The 12,640-nt window shown below is 39.1% G+C and overlaps 1 protein-coding gene across 1 annotated transcript in view; it reads right to left on the bottom strand.

The window, feature by feature from the left end:
• Positions 1-542: 542 nt before the first annotated feature.
• Positions 543-12,640, bottom strand: part of BCKDHB (branched chain keto acid dehydrogenase E1 subunit beta) — a 201,515-nt gene continuing 189,417 nt past the window's right edge. Inside the window, exons 10-11 of the mRNA XM_066604919.1 lie at positions 3,292-3,452; positions 543-1,101 (exon numbers count right to left, since the gene is read on the bottom strand). Coding sequence (XP_066461016.1) covers positions 3,312-3,452 — 141 coding nt within the window. The 3' untranslated portion in view covers positions 543-1,101; positions 3,292-3,311. The remainder of the gene's footprint in view (positions 1,102-3,291; positions 3,453-12,640) is intronic.

Genomic DNA, 12,640 nt, shown 5'->3' with positions numbered 1-12,640 from the left:
TCTACCAAACTAACTTCTCTTTTTCAGTCTCTAAAAATCAATCTAGAGCAATGGACACATGGATCTTTCACTTGGTTTGGCAGCTGCTCAATAATTACGCTGTATGTGAACTGAAGAGTTTTTTTAAAATCTTTTGCAAACATTTTCAACTCAAATACCTAGGTTCTTCTTCAACAAATGCTCTTCTAGTCTCATTACATTTAAGCGGAACAATCAGCCAGACAGAATTTCTAAATCAAAAGTTTTTATAAAGTCCTTATTTTAAACCCCAACAATTTTGGACAAGCTCAATTCGTTCTGCAGGAAAAGGACATCACGGTTTTGGACGAGTACAGCTCCTTCTGATTTAAATTACTGTAGCTCCGATCCCATCAATGTGCTTTTGGTGTCCTTTTAAAGCCAATATTATACGAAACCAAATGCATGTCAGTAATACTTCTAGAACATCCTTTTCATTAGGAGTCTTGAGGGCTAATAGACTCCCCTTTTTGCTTTTCTCCCCAGCCACATCATTCCTCCATAGTGACACATTCTGACAAATATTAAATAACCAATGTATTTTTATTCTTCTGAAGATCACTAAGGACTTGTCCACACAGGCAGTAGGCACAGTTAAGCATTTCAGTTTTTCTGTTCTGTTTGAAAATGGAAATGAAATAGAATGTTCTCAAACAGAAGAAATAGCTGACTGTGCTATTTGTTCCAATTGGAGAACGTAAATGAAAAGGAACAGAATTCAACTAAAATATTTCCATTTTTAATGAAAACCCATTGAGAATCAATGGGGAACAAAATGTAAAGGTTTAATTCCATTTTTATTTCTATTTCTCTACTACTCAAATTGAACAGGGAATCAGAAATGCTTAACTGTACCCAATGTCAGTGTGGACGAGCCCTTAGTGGAGTATAATACAAAACACAAATGTTTCAGTAGTGAATAATCCATTAAATGCTGAATCAGAAAGTCTAGTTTTTTCAGGCACTGGTAATTCACTGTATTCAGGGCGGCAGTACTGTGGACTCCAGAACATTGTCCAAAAAAGTGTTTATGGTAAGTGACTTGTAGGACAATTTTCAATGTATTCATCCTTCGGCAGCTTTCTGCAAAAGAAAAGATTTGCTGAATAAAAAAATGCTCTATTAGATATCAGGTCCTTCTTAACTACATGACTAGCACAAATTTGTGCAAACTTCCAGTGTAATCGAAAAGAGGTCTTAAATTCTATGAAATAAGACAGCATAGTTATGTTGAAGTCTATTAAAACATTTTATAGCAGCCAGAATTTAGAAACTGACCAGCAACATTACATTTTTCATTCACAATTAAGTAGCAACTTCATTACACTTTGATTATCAGCTCTATTCTATTTGATGACTTAAGAAAAACCCACTTTTCATACAATAGCATAAAATGTTTAATTACAATATAAACGTTTCATGCAAATTCAAATACAAATCACAAAAATAAACACTGAAGTACTATAATGGAATTTTATATTTTTGTTTAATTAAAAAATCATTCATTTTCAAAAATCAAGAAAACACAAAAGAATAAGCAAGAAAAAGTGCTTAGTTTTTTCTAACTCTCACTTATTTAAATGAAGACTTGCCTCGCCTGTTCCTAGAATAGGTAGGTGTATGTCTGTTTGAATGAGGGGTCACACAGCAGCCAAGTCCTGATCATCAGATTGATCTACTTGTCAGAAAACACCTTCTTAAAACAAAATCAGTCTTGGTTGGCTTCTGACTGATCAGCAGTTATCGCCAGAGAAGTTTCAACTAGCCAAGCACTGGCGCCCCCAAAGGAAATGAGGTATTACATGGCAGTCATTCAAATGAGTGGATGTTCAAGTACTACACAGGTAACGTGGATCCCATATGGGGCTCCACAAGGTACCCCTCTATCATGTCTACATGTTATAATACCATTTCATCATAGGTTCAAAAAAAAAAACCAAAACCCTGAACCTTCCCTATGGGCACGTTACATGCATAAAGCCTACTATAGGCTGCTCTTAAATAGAGATAACTAGCAAGCAAATCATACAATACCCATATAGCGCCACTCACCAATATCTCAGATCAGGAATCACACTAGAAAAGAAAATATATTGCAGAGATATTTAAAGGATTGCCAACTTCTTAACTATTGATGACCTATAGGTCATCAGTAGTTGATAGTCGAGTGCCCACTACTCAGAATCCCCACCAATCAGCTGTTTGCTGAGCTGCTGACAGTGTGTACATAGCAGGAAGCAGGCTGCACATTACAGCGGGCGGGGTTGGTAAGGCATGCACTTTTTCCACGGAACTTAATTCCATCTTAATACAGACCATTTAAAACAATAATTGGATTTCTATAAGGATTCGCGAGAAACGGAGAGTATCCATGCAGCAGAACACCGCCACAAAATAAATGTCCTTCTAGTGTCTAGGTGATGGATGCCACTGTGAGGCATCAGTGCCTCCATTAAAATGTACACCTTAGGAACTCTTCCCAATGCATCCGTGTAATGCATTCTGATACATCTGTTTAGTGTATGTGTCACCAATAGGCTAAATGATATTCATTTAATGGATACATCATGAAAAGTTATTGGAAAGCTCATGATGTACCTATTAAACCATTGCCTATGATAGCTAACGTACAGTGTCATCCATCACCTATAGACTATTATACTTTTAACAGGTATGTAAATTTATTTTGCATGGAATAGCGCAGTCTGTTGCTCTATATACCATCCAGTAAAAATACTGTAACCCTCACAGATACAGACCGAACAGAAGTCAAAGGGACCTCTGTCTGGTGAAGGGGGCCTATGGATCCATTTGATGTATAGGTTGGGAGCCTTTTATGTCATTCTGTCTGGTCCACAAGTAACAATACATTGTGAGTTTTAAGCACGTTAAAGTATATTAAGTGTAATCAAATTTTAATTTCAAATATTTGACTGCCAAAAGTGTACTTTCTCTTTTTTTCCCCCAATATGCCTAAATATCCATGCTTCTACTATAAAACGTCACTGCTCTGTTCTCCATGCAGAAGCTGCACATACATTCAGAACAAGTGGGGAAGGATATATGCAGGCTAATATCTCTACCCTAATTTTGTTCAATTAGAAACAAAAGGAATTACTTATTTTGTTGTTTAAAAGTCTGAAATCATAAATTAGGCTGGAAGAAGACGACATCTAGGTAAAAACATGAAAAAGTCATCTGGCAAAAAAAAAAAAAATATTCGTACTGCTGATAACATTTCCTTCGGCCAGAACACAATAGTAGAATACTTACATAAAACGGTATTGCTTTTCTCAGTAGTTAATCATTTTTCGCAGTGCATCAAAGCATTTCCATTTATCAGGTATATAGAAAGGTTCAAAGATGTGAGGAAACGGTGTGTCATAACCACATACTCTGGCTATTGGAGCTTCGAGATTCAAGAAGCACTCCTCCTGCAAGTGAGTTACAAGACACAGCATGAATATTGACAAATATCTTATTAGCTGGGTTCCCGCTATGAAGTGGAAATGCTGAGGCTTGGAATTATATGAATACCGCTGATGACAATATTCATCTGTACAACTATGCACAGCTGGAAAGGCATTTGCAGAACATTAAATTAGTAGTTTCATAAACTGACCATTTACAGAAGACAAAAACCAGCCGCAAGCCAATTAAACACTGTTCTCCTTTGAGCTGTTACAACTTTTACATTTTACTCTCAGTTCTACCCAAATCCTACTGCGAGGTTTAGGAAACACACAAAAATGAGCAAACTAGAACTACATGCCTTCATGAAGTCCATTTCCAATATTTCGTAAGAAAAAGTGCTGTACTTGGATGCAATATATAATATACCAGTGCAATAGCTATAGGGGTGTTCTGCGGCCTGCTGGGGTGAACACCAGTATACAAAGAGCACATTATAGGTAGTGGGTCTTGTTAAAGTGCTCATACATCCCCAACACTTGTTGCATGCCTACATATGTAATATTTGTTAAAATGACGAACTGAAGATTGGCCATGGTTCTCTATGCTATTTGCGCATTTTAGGTTTGTGTAGTGCAGGCGTTCTCATATAAAAGGAATGAGTGGCACACTATGTAAAGGCACAAATCGCATAGGCACGCTATGTTAATGGCATTCAGTTAGGACACCCTCATATACATGGGTACGGCTGACATTCCTATAAATGTGTGTGAGCATCCTTTTCTATTATGCATTGGGGCCAGGTGCTTCAAGTATCAACTCTGGGTAATAAACAAGTTTATCGAGTGCTAACACAAGTTATTACTTCTTGTATAGAGTATATTTAATTGTTGCTTGGATTATGGGCTTGAGAAAGGGGAATTAATTACCCTGAAACGGGTTGCACCACCCTAGTGATGTTTCTCTGGATAGTCATATAATTTGCACAGTGTTGCTGTACCCATGGATGGTCCTGTGAGTATTGTTGAAAAAAAAGCCAATCGCAACCCACCGATGCTGTGTACGTCTGGTTATCATGAATAGGGGAGTTTAATTTCTGATTTAAGGGGGTTCCCATTTTCATGCTGGAGTAAGTGAACTACTTAATCCTAATATTTGCCTGGTCATTTGGCTAAATATTTCTCTGGAGCACTGGCCTTTTTTCTTTTGATTAATATCGGGACCTGACTCGGTGATATGGTTATGCGATCACTCTCCTTTTGTGGATGTCCAGTTTTGCTGACTGAGAACAGGTGATCTGATTATATAGAGTATTCCAGGCCCCTTGATGTTACGGCACGATCTTTTCTAGAGAGTGCCTATACATGGAGTAAATTTGCTTGGCTTTTATCTTAAATCATTGACTTTTAGGCCACTTTTGGGGTGCCTCCATTTTTTATATTAATATTATCAAATCTTTTGTAAAGAAGTTCAATGTAGTGTTTACTAGTTTGTCTTTCAACTAGGAATATAAATGCAGCCTATGAAAAACTTTCTGCTGTTCGTACACGTGTGAGACAAAGTTTTATTTTGTCAAGTTTACATAAACACAATTTGAAATGTAAAATTATACAAATATCTAAATGATAATGACTAAAAAATGATCTGCCATGAACTGTTCAAACATAACTAAAGACTAATTTGTAAATGCATTTCTCTCTTCAGTATTTTAGAAATTAATTTGAAAGAATAAATGCTAAAAATACTGCCTAAAAGCTCTATAATAATTAAGCAAAATTGATCATGTAAGCCTAAGTAGACAAGGTTAATGCGCTGGCAAATACTTTTGTATAAAACAAGACAAAAGTATCATATATGAGTAATATCTTTATTGGCCAACCAGAAAAACTATATTTGCAAAGTTTCCAAGCACAGAGGCCCCTTCATCAGGCTGGTTAACAAGTTTGAGATGTTTAATAGAAAATCACTTTTGCAAGGCTGAGCTTTCCCTATTTAAAGGAGATGTCCCGAGGCAGCAAGTGGGGTTATACACTTCTGTATGGCCATAATAATGCACTTTGTAATATACATTGTGCATTAATTATGAGCCATACAGAAGTTATAAAAAGTTTTTTACTTACCTGCTCCGTTGCTAGCGTCCTGGTCTCCATGGTGCCGACTAATTTTTGGCCTCCGATGGCCAAATTAGCCGCGCTTGCGCAGTCCGGGTCTTCTGCTGTTCTCTATGGGGCTCCGTGTAGCTCCGTGTAGCTCCGCCCCGTCACGTGCCGATTCCAGCCAATCAGGAGGCTGGAATCGGCAGTGGACCGCACAGAAGAGCTGCGGTCCACGGAGGAAGAGGCCATCTTCAGCGGTGAGTAGAGAAGTCACCGGAGCGCCGGGATTCAGGTAAGCGCTGTGCGGGTGGTTTTTTTAACCCCTGCATCGGGGTTGTCTCGCGCCGAACGGGGGGGGGGTTTAAAAAAAAAAAAACCCGTTTCGGCGCGGGACATCTCCTTTAAGCATGCAGCTGAGGAACATTGTTAAGGAGGGAGTACAGGGACACGATTTCAGTGCCTGCAGCCTTCTACACTATTACTGGCTTGCAGGTAGTTTTTTTTGTAATGCGGTTTGCTTTTAGTTCATTTATAAATTATTTCCCTGGGCTCTCTTATCTTCTTTTCCTGGACTGCCACAGACTTGTGAAGATAAGCCATTTCTCCTTGTAAGAAGTAGCTACATTCATCTTCTCTTTACAGGTCCCTGATTCTAACAACAGAATAACATACAAGTCTAAGTAAGGCCTCATGCCCACAGCTGTGATGGACTCTGCAGCAGAGTCTGTCACAGCGCCCCTCAAAAGACCTCATACTCACCTCTCCGGATCCGCTGTACGCGTCTCGCCTGGCAGGCCATCGCACATGCGCAGTACATCGTGTGATGCGCCGGCAGTGTGGGATGACGCAGCTGGCGGTGACGCATATTCACGCAATACTTCTATTGTGCTACAGCAGAAGTATGTTGTGACGGCTGGCTTCCATTGACTACAATGGAAGCCGGCCATGCGCATTTCCGCAGCATGAGTTTTTTTCACTCTACAACATAACACAGCGGATTTCCGCTGCGTAAAACATGGCAGAAATCCGTCTGTGGGCATTAGCCCTAAGGGTAGCTTGTGGGACAACTTTTGGGCACAAAATCACTCAAACGCATGATTTTCAGTGATAGTTGTCCTGTGTAAACCCGGGACCTGACAGGGAACTGAGCAAGAAATCAGTGAGTAGTCGCTAGTTGCTTAATTGCAGCTCACTGAAAATGAAAAGTCCAGAGAGCGAGTTCTTGCTAAGTGTAAACAGGCAGTTGTTCATCTTTGAATGACCAGCTGTTCACAGTGAATGGAGGTAGGTGGCTGGAAGAGATCCCAGTGTGCACTGCCTCCATTCACTGAACAACTATCGCTCAAGAAGTCACAAGAGTGATAAAGGACTGATAGGCCTTGGGATGACTTATGCACCCGTCATCCTGGGTAAAGCCACCCTAACAGTGGGCTGGTTTTATATTCTCCTTTCTGTATCACCCCCCTTCCCTGAGACTTGCAGAGGGAACAGGTGAGAATACTAGGGCACTATTAATTTGACCATACATATTAATGCCAGACAAACACTAACTTTCGGTGACCAATTAATGTGTAAGGAGACGACCCGACTCTTCCCCGAAGGCAGATGTCAGGGCAACGAAGGGTCCAGCAGTTGGATGTTTGATCATTTTGTTCTCATGGAGATAAGCTACTGCCAGAGGAATCTGAATGTAATACACTGCCCTCTCCTCGTTGAGAACATGTGCACACTTGGCAAGCCAAGCATGCATGTGTATGGGGCTGAGGTATTGGAAGAGACAGCTGTCAGGTGAATAGCTATCTGACATATATGGCCAGCATTAGACTTGTGCATGATGTGCTGTCACAGAAAGGAGGGGGATTACTGCTCACAGAGCAAAAAGACAGACTACCTGGCAATTGAAATTCAACTTCCTGCTATGGGTGAATGATATTTGAGCTCACAAGAAGTGCTGCTTTAGGAACAAAGTTATTAGCTTTTCTATGATAAATTGATTCAGGTACAATTTTCTGTGCCTAGAAAATTCATTTAACATGTGGATTCCTCCCAGTCTCAGTTTTTCATATATTATCTGCCTAAATCACTGTCAATTTCTGTTTGAGCCATATATAATTTTGCTGTATGATCATATACTCTGAAGTTCCCCTCTTCTAATTTGTTCAATGCTCAACTCAAGACTCATTGCCAAAATATCCCTTCATTCTTCTGCTGGCTCTGCACAACTATTTAATAAAATAAAGATTAAAATCTAGTTAGTCAAATATTAAAAAATCATCATTACTATCCGTGGGGATTATAGCAAAGAGCATCTCCACCAATACGTTCTTGTTCGGAATGTTTAACTATTAAACATGGAACACCTTATCAAGATCTAAGAAAACACAATGGGAACGCTCTTCATTTTCACACTTACGCTACAGAATGAATTCTGAAATCTGGGTGTTATGGACAAGACAGATTTTTTTTTTAAACACTTATGGTTCAGGACCTGTGTGTATCATGCGTTCTGTAAAATTAATGTTCAAAACCTATAAACTACCCTGGTGATTTCTATTTTTCTCACCATCCTTTCAGCAAAGAACATGAAGCTGAAGATTCTGTTCCTAGTCTACAAGGTTTTCCTTTCTCTGGATCAACATTGGGGTTAATGGGCTGAAGTGGATGGACATAGGTCTTTTTTCGGCCTAACATATTATGCTACTGTGAAAAAAGTTCAGCTCGGTTCACACTGACATTTCATGCTCTCTGTCAAGGGTAAGGTTTCTTTTTTAAACAACAAAATGTGTGCAATCTTTACATTTAAAATGCCAGAAACCTGATGGGATCCGATTAAAACTAAATGCAATTTCTTAGCATCCATTTGGAAAATGATCTTAGCCAATGTTAACAGTGCCTAAAGGTTCTTTTACATGACCCGATTAATCAGGCCCGAATGTTCCTCTGAAAGCTCGTTCACCTGACTATCAGGCGGTGTCAGAGGGCCAAAGATCAGCTGACAAATCAACACTTGGTTCATCGACTGATCGGTCGGTTTCAGGAAGCATGAGAATGTTGGCTGGTCAGTTGTACATCTCTTATGTGAACAGGTAGATGGCCTATGGGGATGAACAATTGTACTAACACATCTGACTTTTTTTCCAGTGAAATCAATGAGAAAGTAGCCATGATCATGTTAATTTCTTTTACATCCTTGAAATTGTTTTTTTTTTAATGGACAGACAGTGGAGGGGCCGGGGTTTAGTATTCCTGGTTATCGACAGAACAGAAGGTGTGGGGGCTCCTGCTACAGCCAGTTTGCTTACAACTAGACATGGGTGAAAAGGGGAAAAATAACTTCTCACTAAACATATCGTAAAAGTCTTCAGAAATCGTATGTTTATCTCAGATTTTATTCACAAAACGTGCAACCAAACTCTGAAAGCTCCAAAAATATGGCAGTACTGAACATCAATTTTAAATTGCATTACTACTGCAACCACTTTGCTTACAAAAGACCAAGCCAGGCATTCTCATCAGCTGGGGTGGATTAGGAACCCAATGTAGCACTGGAAAAAAAGTTACAAAGTGGCCTCATGTTGTACAGTAGGTGAGCAAACTGGCAGTAAGTGGGGCAAACCTAAGTCAAGGGTCAGCAAACTGTTACCCACATGTAAAAATACCTGAATGAGAATATTTACCATGCCACAAAACATGGAGGAGCAAAGAGCAGACCGCAGCATTATTAACCCATGGGACAACTTTTTTTCCTCATTATTTTCTAGTATATTTTATTAAAACGCAACTAAATTTGACAACTTTTCAGAATGTTTTCATATGTGTATGGGGTATAGCAGCATTTCTGCCCATTATTTGACATGCACTCTGCATTTTTTAGCCCTTTTAAGTTATGCAAGCTGAATTTCAAATTATATCAGTGTTCCCTAATCTCAGCTCTAAGAAAGGTGGGAGAAAATTTTCAACTGCTATATCTTTCACTTCATACAAAAAAAGAGCAAGATTTTCTCTATAGCACACATACAGAAAACAGAAGTAACAATAGCATGGAGGACATAATATAGCAGTACTGAGCAGTGTTGTTGTGAATCCACTATTGGGCTGAGATAAAACATTTTCGAGAGCCAGCAGCAAAGTTTCCTTGGATCTCCATCCGTCTACACCAGCTACTACTTCCTCCTCCTCCCCCTACTCCTCTCTTCTTACCTCCCCATAGACTATGGGGTGAAGCTAAGGCTGAGTGATTAATCAAATTAATTTGATTGATCCCCATTGGAATACAGCACAATTCTGATTTTCATCAGAACTGTAAAATCAATACTAATCCTGCACCTTTTGGGCATGGTTAATATCGGGTCCAAGTTAATAGGCAGTAGGACGGGGATAAAAGCTGTCTGAGACGCCAAGTGAGTGTAACACAATGCAGTATATTTATGAGCTGAGGAAATATGCAGAGATCAAGCATAGAGCTAATTGGCCAAGCCTCAGCCAATCAATTCTAGCCTTGTACACTGACTGCACTGTCCTGGTGTATCAGTGTACAGCACCAAATAAAAGTTAAAGACTCAGTGTAGCTTCGCAAAAAGATGGTATGTGGGGGGACTGTATAGTTGTGGGGGGCTGTGATGACTGGGAAAATTGAACCCCATATTTCATATGTTTATAACTATGAAGTTCAAACCAAATAATTTTTTTTTTTTACATAAGTTATATGCATGCACACACAGCAGTTCTTTAATATATACTGTTTATCAGAACTGTCCCATATAATTCTGATAATCAGAATACTTTAAAGGGGCTGTCTGAGTTATAGCTAAATCGATAAAATCCCTTCTGCATGCAGGAACATAATAGACAGACATATACTCACCTCTTCCCACTTCCGCTGTGTCCCACGGTGCTGCATCGGGTCTACCCTCTGACGTCACGTTTAAACGTGTGGAAGACCGAGCAACAGCGCAGAACAAAGCAGTAGAGGTGAGGATAAGACTCTTTATTATTTTAGTGCATGCAGTAGGAGTTATACCAATAACATGGACAGCCCCTTTAAGGAATTTTTGTGCGTGTAATTATCTTATGTTAAAAAAACACGTGTCTTGGTTTACGTTTAGGATGAATTCACACCTGTGCAATTCTGGTACATGAAGGTCAGGAACTGTGTCCAACGGACCGCATGCCATCTGGCATTTTCCTGGACAAAACAGTGCAGCATTTGCATTCATTTTGTGTAGGATTTTTTCTGGAGGCTCCAAACTGAGATTGTTTAGCAAAATTGTAAAAACAAACAAACAAACTGATTAAAATTGAGAAAAGTTTAGAAAAATAGTGAGATTTCAATTGTAGGCCAATACTGTCCAGTCTTAAATCTGCCTGTAATATGATCCCTCAGTGTACGGACTAAATCTGTAATTTCAAAGTGAGTGATCGGTGCAGGAGGGGATGGGGGGGGGGGAGAGAAGTGTCTCAAAAATGGAGAAAGGGAACTTTTTTGTACTAAAATATACAAGTGAAGCTAAGAAACTACAAATTTCTTAGCTTCACTTGTATTATACATTTATGTAAAAAACAAACGTTTAGTCACTTTTTGTCAGATCATTAATACAACGTATAGGTTCTATAGTGACTGTATATTATGCTTTACTTACTACCTTCTATAGTTTTCTCAATAGAAGCAATACAAATTTAGGAAGTCAGGAACACGTAACTACAAACAATAGCAGTAAATACAGACTGGGGGATGTTTAGCCACTTCCTGACCAGAAGCTTTACCCCTTTCCTTATCAGACATTAGCCACCTACCTGGACATTTATAACCTATAAGAAGTTATGAACTAGTTAAAGCCCTTACTTTACACAAGGCAAAAAAAAAACTTTGAGCACTCCTTCAGTATTATCCAAGATGAGTTTTTAAAATTATTGTTTGAAACTAAAACAAAATATGATCTTCGGTACAAAGAACATCCCACATTGAATTTCTTAATCAATGAGTAAATGTTATATTATTGGATTATGTAACTTTTGACTGAGCTTCAGAGAAAATAATTCTGTATCAAGCTGAATACACCACCACTCGCTCCATGAATTTCATCCAGAACTGCTCAGAGGAGTTTAGGAACAGTTATATCCTGTCAGTCTTTCAGATAAATCAAAACCAGCCGCATCATATGCAAACACATTCTGATAGAAGCCAAGATGTTGGTTAACAGGTGCAGTTAACAACATACAAATACTTTAAGTAGAATCAAAGCTGTCAACTAGGACAATTTATAACCAAATGCCTCATCAGAACTTATCAGTACAAGTGTTATTAAAATTAAGAATACTTAAGATATGACTTAATGGCACACGTGAGCCATCTCCTTCTAGGCACATACACAACCTAAACCAATCCAAACAAGAAACACAAGAAGATTTCTCTAGAATTAATCTTTGTTCCCTTTCACCGTCAAGAACGCATGTGATATTTCAGGACTTTAAACGATTGTCAGAACTAGTTCAAAAACTTTTGATTTTTATTCTATAGCCCAAAATCTTACAGCGGTTGGCCACTTTCTTATTTTTACCGAGGAGCAGGAACAACATTATATTGCCAGGTGGAATGAATGGCTTTAGGCAGCACAACATTAATATTCACATTCACTGCAGGCACTGCACTCCCATCTATAATATTGCCGCTGATGATAGGGTACACCCATCAGTGAGCTCCATTGAATAATGCTGCACATGGCATTAGAAAGCAACACATGCGCAATGTTGTGTGCAGAGATATTCAAAGGAGGCTGATAAGTCAGGTCACGTGCCTCACCATCAGTGGTCATGTTAGGGGGCAGCACTGTGCTGGCAGTAAATTAGGCTCTGCTGAAGAAGGTAGGGGGGGGGGGGGGTAACATTGGTGCTATATTGGCAAAAGGCATTGATTCCACCAATCAATAAAATGTTGTTCCTGCACCTCTGTAAAAATAAGTGGAAAGTGGCCAACCCCATAAACTTTCAAATGAAACCAGCACTGCAGATGGTATTCTCTCCCTATGTGTTGTCTTTGTGTGGTTTGCTTAGTGGTCTGTCCCATTATTGCTATACTCATCCATACTTTGGATTGATGCACTAAAATTTGATTACTA

This window comes from Eleutherodactylus coqui, chromosome 1, assembly GCF_035609145.1.
Source record: "Eleutherodactylus coqui strain aEleCoq1 chromosome 1, aEleCoq1.hap1, whole genome shotgun sequence".
In the NCBI taxonomy this organism is placed as follows: Eukaryota; Metazoa; Chordata; class Amphibia; order Anura; family Eleutherodactylidae; genus Eleutherodactylus; species Eleutherodactylus coqui.
Note: the sequence above shows the minus strand (reverse complement) of the source record. Positions and strands in the feature narration are given on the sequence as shown.